A 15,462-nucleotide genomic window follows, 5' to 3' on the forward strand; every position below is an offset into this window, starting at 1 on the left:
AAGACAGGGTTTCTCAGTGTAACAGCTCTGGCTGTTGAGGAACTCACTTTGTATATGTAGACCAGACTGGCTTCGAACTCATAGAGATCCACCTGCCTCTGCCTCCCAAGTGCTGGGATTAAAGATATGTTCCACCACCTCCTGGCAGGATTTTCTTTCTTTCTTTTTTTTTTTTAATCTTTTCCAGCAGGATTTTCTTATAAAGGGTAAACGAAAAATAGCATGCAAAGAAGTTCAAGAGGAAATAGGGATGGGAGTCTTCTCTTTTTAAAAGTTTATTATTATTTTTAATTATGTGTCTACGTGTGTGTGTGTGTGTGTGTGTGCGCGCGCGCACGCATAGGATCCCATAGAACTGGAGTTGAGCCACCCATCCGAGTGGCCTTATCCACTGATCCATTTCTCTAGCCCCCAAGGGGCTTTTCTTAAAGAAATAATGACAGTTTTATGCTGTGTCCATGGCTCAATAAAGAAGAAGAACCCAAAATCTGGGGAAGGCTGGGTGGTGCTTTAGTGGGTGAAAGGGCAGGAACCCACTGTATCCATCCAGGGGTTACTCTAGGGATAAGAGTGGCGAAGCCATCTAGAGGAGGGAAGATAATCTGGATGTCACAGACTCAGAGGGGGCAGATGTGACCGTGGGAGCTTTGAAGAGTTAGTTAATAAAATGATTGCAGCTGGCCTTCAAGATGACTCTGAGACTAGCAGACTTGTGTGTGTTTCTCTAGGTATGTTCTATTGCAAAAGAGCACCCAAGACCAGGCTAGTCATTTATCCAAACAAGCAATAGGCGCAGGGCACTTGAAAGAGAGTGACTATGAGTTTGATGAAGATATGAAGGAAAGTGAGGGTAAGACTTGGCGATGGGGGCAGTGAGAAGATGGGGAGGTCTTTGCATGGTAGCTCCCATTGCACTTGGAGTGTGGCTGGAGTGGGGCCAGAGGGAGAAACAATCTGGAAAGCTGGAAGGTGGTGTTTATAATTGTGAGACTGCAGGGTGGCCATGGTGAAATGGCAGGCAACATCCTTAAAGAAAAAGCTCCAGAAACCAAAGTGCCCGGCCATTGGAAGGATCCTTCACAGGGACAAGGACAGTCCCCGTATTTATTATAATGGGGGAGTCAGGGAATGAGGTTTCAAGGGTAGTCGGGGTGTGACCCTGGGATGATGTGTGAATTGGCGAGTTGGGATGGTTATGGCATGTGAGGGGGGAGGATGCTCTAGAAGGTAAAATGAAGAGCAGGTAGCACATCAACCCTATGTCTAGGTCTGGGATCTCAGGGGAGAGAGTGAGAAACAGTCTTGGGTGGACGGCAAATGGGGAAGCAGAGTCACTGGGAAGAGAAAGTGATTCAGAAGAAAAAATGTCTTAGTTTGCTCTCCTTTGTTGTGGTAAAGACCACGACCAAAAGCAACTTGGGAAGGAAAGGGTTTATTTGGCTTACATTTCCCAGGTCATGGTCCATTAGGGAAGAAAGTCAGGGCAAGAACCCAGGGCTTCTTTCTTCTGGAGGTGGAGCCTGAAGCAGAAACCACAGAAGGTGCTACTTACTGGCTTGCTCTCCATAGCTTACTCAGCTTGTCGTTTTGTTTTTAACATTTTCAAAGAATTGTTTTTATTGTTTTTAATTGTGTGTGTGTGTACTTGTGAGTGGGTGCCTACAGTGGCTAGAGGAGTTGGCTCACTCTGGAGAGGGAGTTAGAGGCAGTTGCCAGCTGCCTGATGTGGCCATCAGAAGCGAAACTCAGGTCCTCTGGAGGAACAGTATCTGCTTTTAGCTGCTGAGTCATCTCTCCATCAGCTGGCTTTTTCTGCAGTGGAGGACCACCCGCCCAGGGTAGCCCCGCCCCTAGGGGATGACTTTCCCACGTCAATCATTAGTTAAGAAAATGCCTCACACACTTGCCTACAGGCCAGTCTGAAGGAGGCACATTTCCAGTTGAGGTTCCCTCTTCCCGGATGACTCTGGCCGTGTCAAGTTGATGAAATATTAACTGGTACAGAAAGGAAGGCTCACCAAGAAAGGTCGACAATGGAATTTAGAGCCCATTGATGTGGTTCAAGAAGAGGCAGCAAAAATGAGCAGGGATGGAGGGTAGGACAGAAAAGGTACTGTAAGGGCTGGGCGTGGAGCTCCGTGGCAGTTCTTGCCCAGCATACGTGAAGGTGCACAGCTGGGGTAGGTGGGGGTGGGGAGACTTGTGAAGCTCTACCTTGGAATCATGATTAGTTTACTGCACAGCCGGGCTCTACCGCTGTTGTAGCGGACATGGATGTGCTACTGTACACAATAATGCAGAAGTTTACTTCTGCTGAATTTAATTCACCCTAATACAGGTTATAGAAGCGGATTTCTTTTTTTTAATATTTATTTATTTATTATGTATACAATATTCTTTCTGTGTGTATGCCTGAAGGCCAGAAGAGGGCACCAGACCTCATTATAGATGGTTGTGAGCCACCATGTGGCTGCTGGGAATCGAACTCAGGACCTTTGGAAGAGCAGGCAATGCTCTTAACCGCTGAGCCATCTCTCCAGCCCTAGAAGCGGATTTCTTTCTAAGGAGATGTTACTCTGGTTTTCTGTCATTATTGTTGAGTCTTTTGTTTGTTTTGTTGTTGTTTTAAGACAAGGGCTTACCATATAGCCTAGGCTGGCCCCAAAACTACGATTCTCCTGCTTCAGCCTCTGCAATGCTGGGATTACAGTTATGCTGGTTAGTTGATTTTTTTTGTTTGTTTGTTGTTTTGTTTTATCAGTTTGACACAAGCTAGAGTAATCTGGGAAACGGGAACCTCAGTTGAGTGAAGGCCTCAATCACATTGTCTATAGGCAAGTCTGTGGGGGTATTATCTTGATTAATGAATGGTGGGATTGGGGGGCTAGCCTACTGCCAGTGGTTCCACCCTTGAGCGGGTATTTCTGGTGATCCTGGGAAGTATAAGAAAACAGGCTGAGCAAATCATAGGGAGTAGTCCTCTGTCCTTCAGTGTGCCTCCAGATCACCCAGAACACTCAATGTAGCATAAATATTATGTAAGTAATTGTGGATTCTTTGTAGGGTTATTTTAAAGTAGGTGGGACTTGAACCCAGGGCCTTTTGCATAAATGCTGAGTTATCTACTACTGAACTACATCCCCCCAACCTTGGAAATGGTTGCTCTACTATATTCATATTGTTTAAGGAATAATGTCTAGAAAAAAGTCTTAACATTTTCAGTGTGGATACAAATTAAGTTTTTCCAGTGCTTTCTATTTGCAGTTGCCTGGATCCATTGATATGAAACCTGTGGATACATGGAGCTGCTGTAACCCCAAACCCAACATGTCCCTCTGCACAGGGCTAGGCAGCAGCATAAGCAGGATCAGACCTGTCTTCATGCCTGGCAGAGCCGTTTGGGTTCCGCTTTAACCCGTTGCCTTCTCCGTTTATTAAAGGCCTCAGTGGGAATGAGCCAGGCCCAAAGATTTACCTTTGGAGAAGAGAGATGAAGTCCTGGTAAGACTTCCTAGGTGTCTGTACCGCTGCTTCTAGAAGCTGAGCTCTCTCTGTGCGCTGTGGTCGGTATTTCCAGAAATGGACTGAACTCTTTTCTTCCTGTGTGAAAATCTGTTTGTCCGTGGGCTCGAGCTGGGATTTAAAAGCTGGATGTTCCCCTTGCTTCTGGCTTCTCTAGGTCGCTTTTCTGTTGCCAAGCTGTGTTCTCATTGAGTGAGAAAAAAAAAAAAAGTTGTCCTACCTTGCTTATTGGAATGTCTGTGTCTGACAGCGTCAGTGCCTTGTGTGTGTGGCATTTTGTTGATTTTCACCGTGTTTTTGGCTTCTCTGTCTCACTGCATAGTGATGTGCTGGGCATTCTGTATCTGTTCACCATTTGGATCAGTGTGGATACCTTTCTTTTTCTTCCAATTTTGCCCTGTCTTCATTTTCCAGCTACTTGTTCCGAGGGCTGAAGGAAGAGGGGTTTTTTAAAAGGCAGGAAAGAGAGCTATAAACCAATCCCATTTCTGGTGGCCAAACGAAGCGAACCCAGCTGCCTTTTATAGACCAGCCCTAAGACAGTTCTGTCTGCTGGGCTTACCACATCCGCAGAAGTGCTGAGAAAATGTGACTTTGTAACTGTCCCTATCTGTCCACACCTTAAGGTGCTCAATGAAACAGTAGCCAACTCAGAAGTTAGGTCCAAACAGTCCTTTTTGTGAATTTGCTTTTTGTTTGCTAGGTTTTTGTTCCAGAGATTTTTCTTCTTCTTTCTCAGCATAGAACTTCGATATTGCTATAGTTACTGTTGTCATTGCCAGGTAGCCTAAGCTGTTGTTAAATTCGTCATCCTCCTGCCTCAACTTCCCAAGGGCTGAGATTGTGGCTATGTGCTACCATGTCCACCTCCCTCACCCCATCCCAGGTGCTGGGTGCACCGTAGATGCTGGGTGCCTAGAGTCAGGCAAACCCTAGGATGCCATGGCTGAGAGACACCAAGCAGTTTGTATGAGTGCCTCTACTCCTTGCGTTCCCTCTGTCCCATCTTTGAGTGCCCACTCTATTCTAAAGGAGTGGAAGAGTATCTGAAATGAACTTAGTGACGCCTGAATCTGTCTTCCTGCCACTTCTGTTCAATTTAACAAAGATCAAGGGCCTACCAAGCACCAGGCACTGTTCCAGGGAATGGAGTCAGCACAAAACACATAGACAAAAATCATTTCATGGCTAGATCTGCCCCTTGGTGCCATGCAAGGCAAGCCCAAGATACCTTCTGTGCAGAAGTCCTTCAGTAACTTGTAGGTGCTCAGGGTTCTCTTGAGTCTTAACATCAAGTTGAGCCCTTGATTAATCCAGAGTAAGGCTCTTCTCGCGCGTGTCTGTTACAGGGTCTTTCAATAAGTATCATTTAATAAATATTGAGTTTAATATTTATTAAGTATTGGATTGATTTTTTTTCATAGGCATTTTTAACTTTGGTTTTGTTATAAAGACACCTGAAAAAACATTCTGGAAAATTAAGATAAAGAAAAAATGCAAAGAAGAGCTGGTCATAGGAGCTCCTTTCTAAATCCTGTCACTTGGGATACTGAGGCAGGAGAGTGTTGCTCTGAAGCAAAGCCACATGGGCTACATCATGAGTGCCAGGCTAGCCAAGGCTACATAGCAAGACCCTGTCTCAAGAAAAAAAAAAAAAAAAGGAAAAGCTGGGCGGTGGTGGTGCACACCTTTAATTCCAGCACTCGGGAGGCAGAGGCAGGCGGATCTCTGTGAGTTCGAGACCAGCCTGGTCTACAGAGCTAGTTCCAGGACAGGCTCCAAAAACCACAGAGAAACCCTGTCTCGAAAAACCAAAAAAAAAATAATAATAATAATAAATAAATAAATAAATAAATAAATAAATAAATAAATAAAAGAAAAAAAGGGAGAAAGAAATTACTTGCAGCCCCATTCTCACTGTTAAAATGTGTATTTTTCTCTTTTTCCAACCCACATCTGTTTACATAGTTGGGAACATAATGGATTAGTTATTTTGAATCCTGAGGTTGGTGGGGGACAGTGTTGGAATTCCCCCCCCCAAATGAGTTCAGACTGAACTGGGGTTGAATTTAGGCCTTGCACGCATCAGGCAAGCACTTCACACAGCACTGCTAGAGCTCTGTTCCTCCATCTAACATTGACATTTGCATAGATGAAATGTAGCTGTGTGTTGATAATTGTTTGGGGGGGGGTGTAGCATGGGCCTGGAATCTCAGCCCCCGAGGCAGAAGAATTTTGAGTTTGAACTAGTCTGTGCTACATCATAAGATCCCTTTTTTTTTTCTTTCTCTTTTTAATGATGAGATGGAAGTGGTTGCATACAGTGTTTCAGCCAGTAGATTTGCTGAGGTTCAGTCCCTGAAGAGTGTAGGGATTCCAAAAATGGGCAGCATTGATGTGTTTGCTTCCAAGCCAACTGGCCCCAGAGCAGTCCTGCCTCAGGGAAGAAGGGTCTGACCACAGCTGCGCTGTGACTTCTCTAACGTGCATCACTCTTGTGTGTTGCCTTCTTTCTCTCTGCTCATTCCCTGTATCATAATCACGCTCTGCCCATTTGTTGGAGGATGGTGCTGTCTTCTGCCTTCTTACTGCCTACACCAGCATACACCAGGATGCCCTTGTGGCTGTCTGAGGCTCTCTTCTGGCCAGATGAGCTCTGGAAGCATTTCTTCCAGTTGACAAAGCACTGGCAAGTGCGGAGCTCACTCTAGCCCTTGCTTGCAGGCCTGCAGCTAAGCCAGAAACCCCTGACCACCTTCCCCGATGTGGTGGTCGTCCGATTATCCACGCCCTCCGTCCAGTCAGATAGTGAAATCACCATCCTGAGGCACCTGGAGAAGCTGGGCTGCCGCTTGATCAACCGTCCTCAGAGCATCTTAAACTGCATCAACAAGTTTTGGACATTCCAAGAGCTGGCTGGACATGGGGTCCCCATGCCAGACACCTTCTCCTATGGTGAGTCTCCCCAAACACGTCACTCCTTTCCAAAACACTGGTGTGTCTTCTCCCTGCCCCCCCCCCCAAGCCTCCCTGTGTCTCTCTGGTTGCTTTTTCCCCACGAATCTGCCTGCTTACCTTTGGGGAATTAACATATTGACCTCTGGCTAATCTTTCTGTGTAAACTGCCTCAGCCACTTTCTGTTTCTAGTCATTCAGTAAATATACACCAGCCACATAAGTGGCTTAGTCACTGTCCTATGGCTGTAAAGAGACACCATGACCAAGGCGACTCTATAACAGAAAGCATTTAACTGCGGCTCCTTTACAGTTTGAGAGGTTTAGTCCATTATCGTTGTGGTGAGGACCGTGGCAGCAGGCAGGCAGACAGGGTGCTAGAGAAGTAATTGAGAGAGCTACAGCCTGGTCGGCAGGCAAGGAAGGAGACAAAGCCCAGTCCTGTGACACACTTCCTCCAACAAGGCCACACCTCCTTACCTCCTTATCCTTTAAATCCTATCAAAGAATCCTCCCACTCCCTGGTGACTAAGCATTCAAATATGGGAGCTTAGAGAGGACATTCTTATTCAAACCACCGCAGACACTCAGTGCTAGGGCCCCGGACTGGCCTCAAAAACAAAAGGCCACAAATACACAGACAATTTCTGTGCGGTAAGGTCAGTGTTTAGGTGAGAGAATTATTGCCTTTGGGTGGTCCAGTTCATTGGAGAGGTCTGAAGGGCAGACTTCAAGGACCACTTCCTTAAAGAGGTAGTAGCATTAACTCAGCTAAAGACAACCTGGGAAAAGCAGGGCCAGGAATAGAGAGCAGAAAAAGGGCCAGAGGTAAAGAGAACACGATTAGCTGTATCGCCAGTAGTTGCAGAAGGTTAAGGATGCTTGAGAGAGAATTGAGGCCTTAGACGGGAAAGATAAAAAAAAGATACAGCAATGCCAAGGAGATAGTGGTGTCTCGGGGCTAACACCACTTCTGTCTGGAAGTACCCAATCAGAGTCACCCCGCAGGTCACTTTGGCCATCACACGGAGAGTAAATTACACAAGACAAGGTAGAGACAGGGTAGACAGTGGTAAGCTTCTTCAGGGAGTAAGGAATGGTGTTGCCAGCTTGTAGATATGCGAGCAGAGTCAGGAATGGCAAGGGCAACAGGCATAAAAGAGCAGAATGACTGTCTGGGGCCAAGGGGAAGAACCAAGGTGACAAGGTTCTGGCTTGGGTCACCAGGTGCCAACACAGTCATGGACTGAACTGGAAGTAGGAAGAAAGAAGCAAACTGGTTGTCAGGTGTGTAGCTGGCAGGGGAGATGGTTTTGGTGGAGAGCTTGGTCTGTTTGAGGCACTCACAGTCTGTGCAAGGGAAGCTGCTTGGGAGGCGGTGAGCAGCGGGCTCTGAACGGCTGGAGCAAGGAATTGGAAGCCCCCGTTCTGCTGAGTGAAGTGATGGGCATAGGAGGTTGTGAGCGTGAAGGATGAAAGAACAGAGGGCTAAAGGGACCCTTAAGGGATCTGACATGGAATGCTTATGTTTTATATATTTATTACAGTGAAAAGATAAAATTGAGCTGTATGTGGTGACACATGCCTGTAATCCTGGCACTTGGGAGGCTGAAGCAAGGAGGACCATAAGTTTGAGATCAGCCTGGGTGCTGTGAAGAGACACTGTGACCACAGCAACTCTTAGAAGGGAAAACATTTAATTGGGGCTGGCTTACAGTTTCAGAGGTTTAGTCCCTTATTGTCACAGTGAGAAAGAAACATGGCAGCATGCAGGCAGACATGGTGCTGGAGAAGGAGTTGAGAGTTCTATATCTTGATCAGTAGGCAACAAGAAATAAACTAGGCTGCACTGGGCATAGCTTGAGCATTTATGAGACCGCAAAGCCCACCTCCACAGTGACACACTTCCTCCAACAAGGCCACGCCTCCCAGCAGAGCTACTCCCTTTGGACCAAGCATTCAAACACATGAGTCTAATAGGCCGTGCCTATCCAAACCACCATACTAGGCTACAAAGTGAGATCATCTCAAAAAACACAAAAGAGTAAGACAAAATAAAATCGAGGGGGAAAAAAGAGAGTCTTTTAGGGAATGGATGAAGAAACGCTTATAAAGGGAACTAGATAGGTACAGTTTGAGAAGCGAGGGGAAAGCAGAGAAGTCACAGAGGCCAGTGGGAAGGATGACATCATCAAAAGCCCACATGGCTCCTATCCAACAAGAAGACCGCTTCCACTCAGTGATGGGGAGAGAAGCCACCAGAGGAGGCAGGAAGAACTGAAGGGGAGTGAAGAGATGGAAACCTCTAACTCCCCCAGCAGCTAGGTGGTGGGTAGCAGGGTTGTCATTAAGAGATGGTGTGGGCCCAGCAGCAGGACTTCATTTGTTTAGGATGGGAGTGAGTTGATCCCATGAGGAAACATGAGTGGAGATGTAGAAAGTAGAGCCAAAAAGGACCATCGTGATGGCACAAGACCTCCTAGAAGTTGCCTACTGTTGCCTGCTGCGTGGCCCTCTCCACAGCTTGGCATTTTCCTGCTTCAAGTCCAACAGAAAACTCTGAAGTTTTGTTTCCTTTTAAAGGGTTCATCTAATTAGAGCAGGTCTACCCAGGATCATTGACCATCCCTGCTTTGATCTATTATTCGATCATCTGTGTTCTCATAGTCACTGGTCTCTCTCCCACTCAAGAGAAGGGACTGCACAGAGGAATGTTCTCCTGGAAGGGTAGGTGCCTGGCACGGCATCCTAGGATTCTGCTCCCACAGACATTGCGAAGGAACTGACTATAACAATGCCATAATAACTGATGTGGCATTTCCGTGTAAATAATGTGGCTTGATGCTGGTAGCAGCTTTCCTCTGTGTGTGCCTTGCACATTACAGGTATCTAGTTAATATCTGCCGGGTTTGGATGGATTTGACTAGATTTCACCAGAGCATTCTAAGGGGGCAAGTGCTGGGCCAGCCTCTGCCCCATTGCCAACACTTTATTGACTCTCGCTTTTTCTTGGCAGGTGGGCATGAAGACTTTTCTAAAATGATCGATGAAGCAGAGCCCCTGGGCTACCCAGTGGTGGTGAAGAGCACACGGGGACACCGGGGTCAGTGGTGCTGCTGGGAAGCCAGTCCGTGTACCTGCAGTTCTGGGCACAGGGATGCTGTGCACACTCAGAGTGTGTTCTGTCACTGACAGTCCCCTTTCTCCTTTCGTTAGACTCCCATCTCTCCCGAACTCCCCTGAGCAGATTTAGATTCTCAAGTTCACAGCCAGCATGTCTGCGCTTTCTCTGGAGTAGATTCTCGGAAACAGATCTGTTCTCCCTCTCCCAGTCCCCACGTTACCTCTTATACCAAGCCCACTTTCTCATCATGGTGCCAAGGCCTGTGCAGATGGCTGTTGTTGGGTCTCTGTCCCACCCGGTCCTGTAGCCGTTCAGTCCCAACAAAATACACAGAGGCCGACATTATCAGTGAGGCATTCTCAATTTGCTTCCCCTGCATCTGGGTGATGACTGCAGACTGAGCCTTTCCTCTTCCAGAATTCTCCTATTCTGGTCACCCTGCCTATACTTCCTGCTTGGCTACTGGCCAATCAGTATTTTATTAAACCAGTACAAGTGATAAATCATACAGGGTGCAAGACCATTGTCCCACAGTATTTTTTTTTTAAAAAACAAGAGCTCTGAATCTAATCTCCTTTGTTTAGCTTTTTTCTGACCATTATTCATAAAAACTTATAACCAGCACTCTAGACAAAGACAAACATCCATAATCTATTTTTGGGGAATATGGGAGTCGTTTTCCAGGCTACTTCCTGCTGACTTGGGACACTAATAATCTTACAGGGACCTAAAGAAAATTTATGATTATGGTCAAGTCCTTACTGGAATATTCTCTGAGGCTGGATCATCTTAGCCAGCAGTCTTGAGGGTGTTCTGGGTGTAGAACTCAGAGGAAATTCGAACAGAGGTCTTCTGAAATGTTGGATCATCTGGGCTATTCGCTATCAGAGATTTTTCAGGGGGTCTTCCTTTATCAAACCTGATTTTTCTTAACCCAGAATGAATTCACAGCCTCTCATTTCCTATGGAAACAAAAGCAAAAATCTCTTCTCCAAAGTAGCATATCTTTTGACTTAAATTTTGAAGTCAAAGCATTTTCAAAATATATGGGTTGGATTAACCCAACAGCATTTTTAATCAAGTGTCTTTTAGCAGCTGTTGCTCCTTTCTCATCCATCAAACAATTCAAAGACAACACAATAACATACAGTATCCAGATTCTCTGTATTTTTCGTCTTTATGTGGTTTTATTTTAAACTCTTATTTCTTTTATTTGTATTTTTAATTTTTTGTTGTTTTTTTTTTTTTTTGAGACAGGGTTTCTTTGTGTATCTTTGACTATCCTGGAGTTCACTCTGTAGACCAGACTGTCCTTAAACTCACAGAGGAGGTCCACCTGCTTCTGCCTCCCAAGTACCGGAATTAAAGGTGTGTGCCATCACACCCAACTACTCTTTCTTTTCTTTTCTTTTCTTTTCTTTTCTTTTCTTTTCTTTTCTTTTCAAGGACTTTATCCTTTCTCTTTTTTCTTCTAAGCCTACATATATTTTTAAACACACTGTAAATTGTTTAGAGGGTTTTTGTTTGTTTGTTTCTAAATCTATATTTACAATTTATCTCTCTCTTTTTGACCATATGAGTCTTTAATTTGCCAAGCGATATGATATGGCTAGGCTTAAAGCCATGGCTTTGATGACTGGCTCCACCCCATTCCATAGCTTTCTGAGAGTCTAACTTCACGGCAGAGGTCCTGGCAGAGCCATGTTTATTGCCATAACTCTATGGAGTTTCAAGGTCCCTGCTACCATCAAGAAGCATCCTTTTGGCTATTCATAAATACTGCTTAAGTGTTTGGTGGTGGGGCCTCTTAAAAGAGCTGCAAGGGTTTTGCAGCTAAAGCTGAGTCAGGAAGCCTCTCTTAAGTGAGATGCAATTGCCTCCAGCAAACAGAACCCACCTGAGAAAATGCTACTACCAAGAAGTTGTGCTTAACTTTGTTCTTTTGTGTCTAGAATTAATTCCCAAGTTCTCTCAGGTTTTATGTGGATGTAGTTGCCCACGTTGGTGCCATTCTGTTGACAGAGGTTTCTGTCCCACCCAGTCCTGCAGCTGTTCAGTCCCAAAGAAACACACAGAGGCCTCCATTAATTATTAACTGGTTGGCCTATCAGCTCAGGCTTTCTTATTAACTAGCTCTTACATTAACCCATAATTCTTGGCTGTGTTAGCAATGTAGCTTGGTACCTTTTATCAGTGAGCTATAGTGACTGTATCTGAGAGGGCGTAGTACCCTTGGGCTCTAGGCTTCTGAGGCAAGATGCATACTGACCGTTGTTGTGACATAGATACCCAGAGAAATAGTAAATGCTTTCAAACTCATGTTAGTACAGCTTGTGAACAGACGTGTCCACGGCTCCTCTGAGCCTGAAGAACAGGGGAAGCTTACTCAACCCTTTTCATTTGTGCTTTTAAACTTTTAAAAAAGTTAATTAATTGATTTCTGTGTGTATGAGTGTTACCTGCATATACCTGTTTTCCACATGTATGAATACCTGTGGAGGCCAGGGTGGATGTTGTATCCCTTGGAACTGGAGCTACAGACAGTTGTGAGCCACCTTGTGGGTGCTGGAACTTGAACCTTTGTCTTTGAAAAGAGCATCTATTACTATAACCACAAAACCATATCTCATTTCTGTTTTTAAATCTAGGCTAATCTATTCCATTCACACACACAGACACGCACAGACATGTTGCTTGCCTTGGTGGGTTACTTAGTCTAGGGGTTGTAACCCACCTGGCAGTTCAGTTATTCCAGGGTCACGGAGAGGCACTATCTGGAAGATAAATGGGCTAGGAGACAGGAAGGAGGCTAAGCGAGATTCTTGTCAAAGCCCCAGTTTATTAGAGATGGGGTACATCTTATATAGGGTAAGGAGTTGGGGGGTGGGCACAGGGGCCTGAGCTCTTGCCACGTGGTTCACGTTGGTCACATGGTTCACTTTGGTCACGTAGCCAGAAAGTTACCTTCGGTCAGGTCACTGTAGGCCAGGAAGTCACGAGTTGACACACCTAGTTCTCTAGATAGTTTGGAATGTGGGGTGGGTTCCACTAACAGATAGCTCTCCATTAACAACCAATTTGGGTGTGGGGTAGGCTCTGTCAATAGAACAATTCCTAACACAATTAGGGGTGTGGGGTTCTCTGCAGACTCCCCAGGGTGATGGTTCCTGCAATGATTTTAGGAGGAAATTGGCTCCTAACACAGACACACATGCACACTCAGACACACATGCACACACAGACACACATGCACACACAGACACACATGCACACACAGACACTCTCCAGTGAACACTGACCACACACCTAACTGCACAGTCCCTATTACTTGCCACTTGGACATCTTCAAATAACTTGCTTCCTCTCCTCAAATTTCATCAGGTGTCTGGAATTCCATCACTTTAGGAGTGACTGAATGTTATGGTTTGTTTTCCTTTTACAGTACTAAAGATCGAAGTCAGGGATTTTGGTGTGCTTGTTAAACATTCTATCTTTATGCTACTTTACATACATGCATGCATACATACATATATACAGCTCTGAATGCTGGTTGTGGTTTTGGGAGTTGCTTTTCAGTTTTATGAGCCATGTGTGTGCATGTGTGTGTGTGTGTTCATGTGCATGAGTATGTGCCTACATGGCATGCACAGAGCCCATTGGAAGGTGTCAGTATCTCCTCTTTTTTCTTTTTCTTTTTTCTCCTTTTTTTTCTCCTCTTTTTTCAAGAGCCCAAAGCTGTTCCACTTCCCTTGTGGTGACAAGGAAAGCTGGGGAAACCATTTGTTTTCTGTTTTTGCCTAAAAGAATGCTCAGTCATGCATGCTCATGCTGGATTTTCAGGGCAAAGCTGTTGGGAACGCTGCTCAGACCTGTTCACTGAGATGCAGGTTTAGATAGGAGGTGCCAGGGGCTTGCAGGGGCACAGTGATTCGAGCAGCAAGCAAGAACTTCAGAGTCCAGAGGAATGCTCTCCCAGAGCACCACAGAATGGAGCCATTCTCGGTAGGATAAAGTGAGGATGGCCAGCTAAGAAATGTCACCCACTTAAAAGGAAGAAACAGGAACTGGGGAGATGGCTTCATTGGTAGAGTACCCGCTGAAGAAGGATGAGGATCTTGGCTTGGCTCCCCAGTACCCTCATAGAAAGCTAAGTGTGGCGGTGTGTGCCTGGACCCCTGGCTCTGGAGATACAAAGACAGGAGGATCATTAATCTTGCCTCATTGGTGAGCTCCAGGTCCCAGTGAGAAACCTGTGTCAAAAAATAATGTGGAGGAGCTGAGGAGATGGCGCGGTAGATGAAGCACTTCCTGTGCAAACATGCGCACCTGAGTTTGAAACTTCAGCACCCATGGCAAAAGCTGGGTGTGGCTGTGTGTGCCCCTAACCCCAGTATTGATAGTGGTTGCTGGTGGCCAGCTAGCCAAAACAACTAGCTTCTAGTTCAGTTAAAGACCTTGGTGCAACAAGGGGAAGACACCCAACACCTTCCTCTGGCCACCACATTTATGCATGGGTGCACATACCTTCGTATGCCACACACACACACAGGAAGGTGGGGGCAATAGAAGGCACCTGACATTGATCTCTGACCTCCAGCCCATACCACACACACAAATGTGAGCCCTCAGGCCGGTCTTGAGGCAGTAGCATGGACCTTGTGGGCCTCTTACTGTGCTATGGTTGTCCTCTTTGCAAAACTCTCCAGCCACACTTGAGATTCTAAACTGTATTCAATTAATTGTGTTCTGTAAACGCAGATGAGTGTCTGCCCTGTGTACTAAGCCCAGTGTGGGGTTTAGAGCAGAGAGAGAGAGAGAACTAGACACAGGCCCTGTGGCACCTTAGGGTGATGGGAAACACTGACTGTAGGTGTCTTGAGATCTTGTCCCTCTTTCTGAGTTTCTGTACTACTTTATAGTTGCATTTTCAAAAAGAAGCAGGCTCAAGTCCCACCCTGTGACTCAGCATTCTGGGGAGCTAGGAACATGGGTGCAGAGGAACATAAGATGGTGAGGTGAAAATCTGAAAGAAAAAAAAAATAAATTTCAGCGCTCTTTGAGAAGAAAGAGTCTCAGAGAAATGGGAGGGGCCCATCCAGGGGAAGTTGAACCTGTTTGGGCCAGGGAGGCAGGCCGGGGAGGTAGGACCGCAAAGACCGGCCGACAGCTTCTCCAGCCCTCGCTCTTCGTCTCTCTTCTTGAAGGAAAAGCTGTTTTTCTGGCCAGAGACAAGCATCACCTCTCTGATATCTGCCACCTGGTCCGCCATGACGTGCCCTACCTGTTCCAGAAGTACGTGAAGGAGTCGCACGGGAAGGACATCAGGGTGGTGGTGGTGGGTGGCCAGGTGATCGGCTCCATGCTGCGCTGCTCCACCGATGGCCGCATGCAGAGCAACTGTTTTCTCGGTAAGATGGGGAAGGCTGGAGGGCTCTGACCTCACTGGGCTCTGTGGCCTGCCCAGTGAGCGATCTCTACTCCTGGGTCAGACCTTCTGCTGATTGTGGCTCTCACAGGAAGTCAAGGGCTGGGCCAGAAGACACAGTCCTGGGTGTCGAGACACTGAACCAAGTCCGACACCTTGTGCGTAGATGTTAGGACTCGAGGGCGGGTTGTCAGGGGAGTGACGGGAGGACCAGGGAAAAGGCCATTTAGTAAGGCCTGGAAGGCACCAGGAAGGAGCTGAGGAGACTGCTTTTGACAACTACAGCCACTCAGATGACCAAAGGCCTTTCCGGTGTGGCCATCCCGTGACCCTGAGAGCCCCAGAAGCTGAGTGCAGGCCAGCGCAAAGCACAAACTTACTAAAACATCAAGATTTTTTTTTTCAAAAATTTTGTGTATGTGTGAGAGAGAGAGAG

General features: G+C 46.2%; 1 protein-coding gene across 1 annotated transcript in view; it reads left to right on the forward strand.

Moving 5' to 3' along the window:
* Positions 1-15,462, forward strand: part of Rimkla (ribosomal modification protein rimK like family member A) — a 26,621-nt gene that overhangs the window by 6,502 nt on the left and 4,657 nt on the right. Inside the window, exons 2-4 of the mRNA XM_005353335.3 lie at positions 6,247-6,477; positions 9,494-9,580; positions 14,806-15,009. Coding sequence (XP_005353392.1) covers positions 6,247-6,477; positions 9,494-9,580; positions 14,806-15,009 — 522 coding nt within the window. The remainder of the gene's footprint in view (positions 1-6,246; positions 6,478-9,493; positions 9,581-14,805; positions 15,010-15,462) is intronic.

This window comes from Microtus ochrogaster, chromosome 10, assembly GCF_000317375.1.
Source record: "Microtus ochrogaster isolate Prairie Vole_2 chromosome 10, MicOch1.0, whole genome shotgun sequence".
Taxonomy (NCBI): Eukaryota; Metazoa; Chordata; class Mammalia; order Rodentia; family Cricetidae; genus Microtus; species Microtus ochrogaster.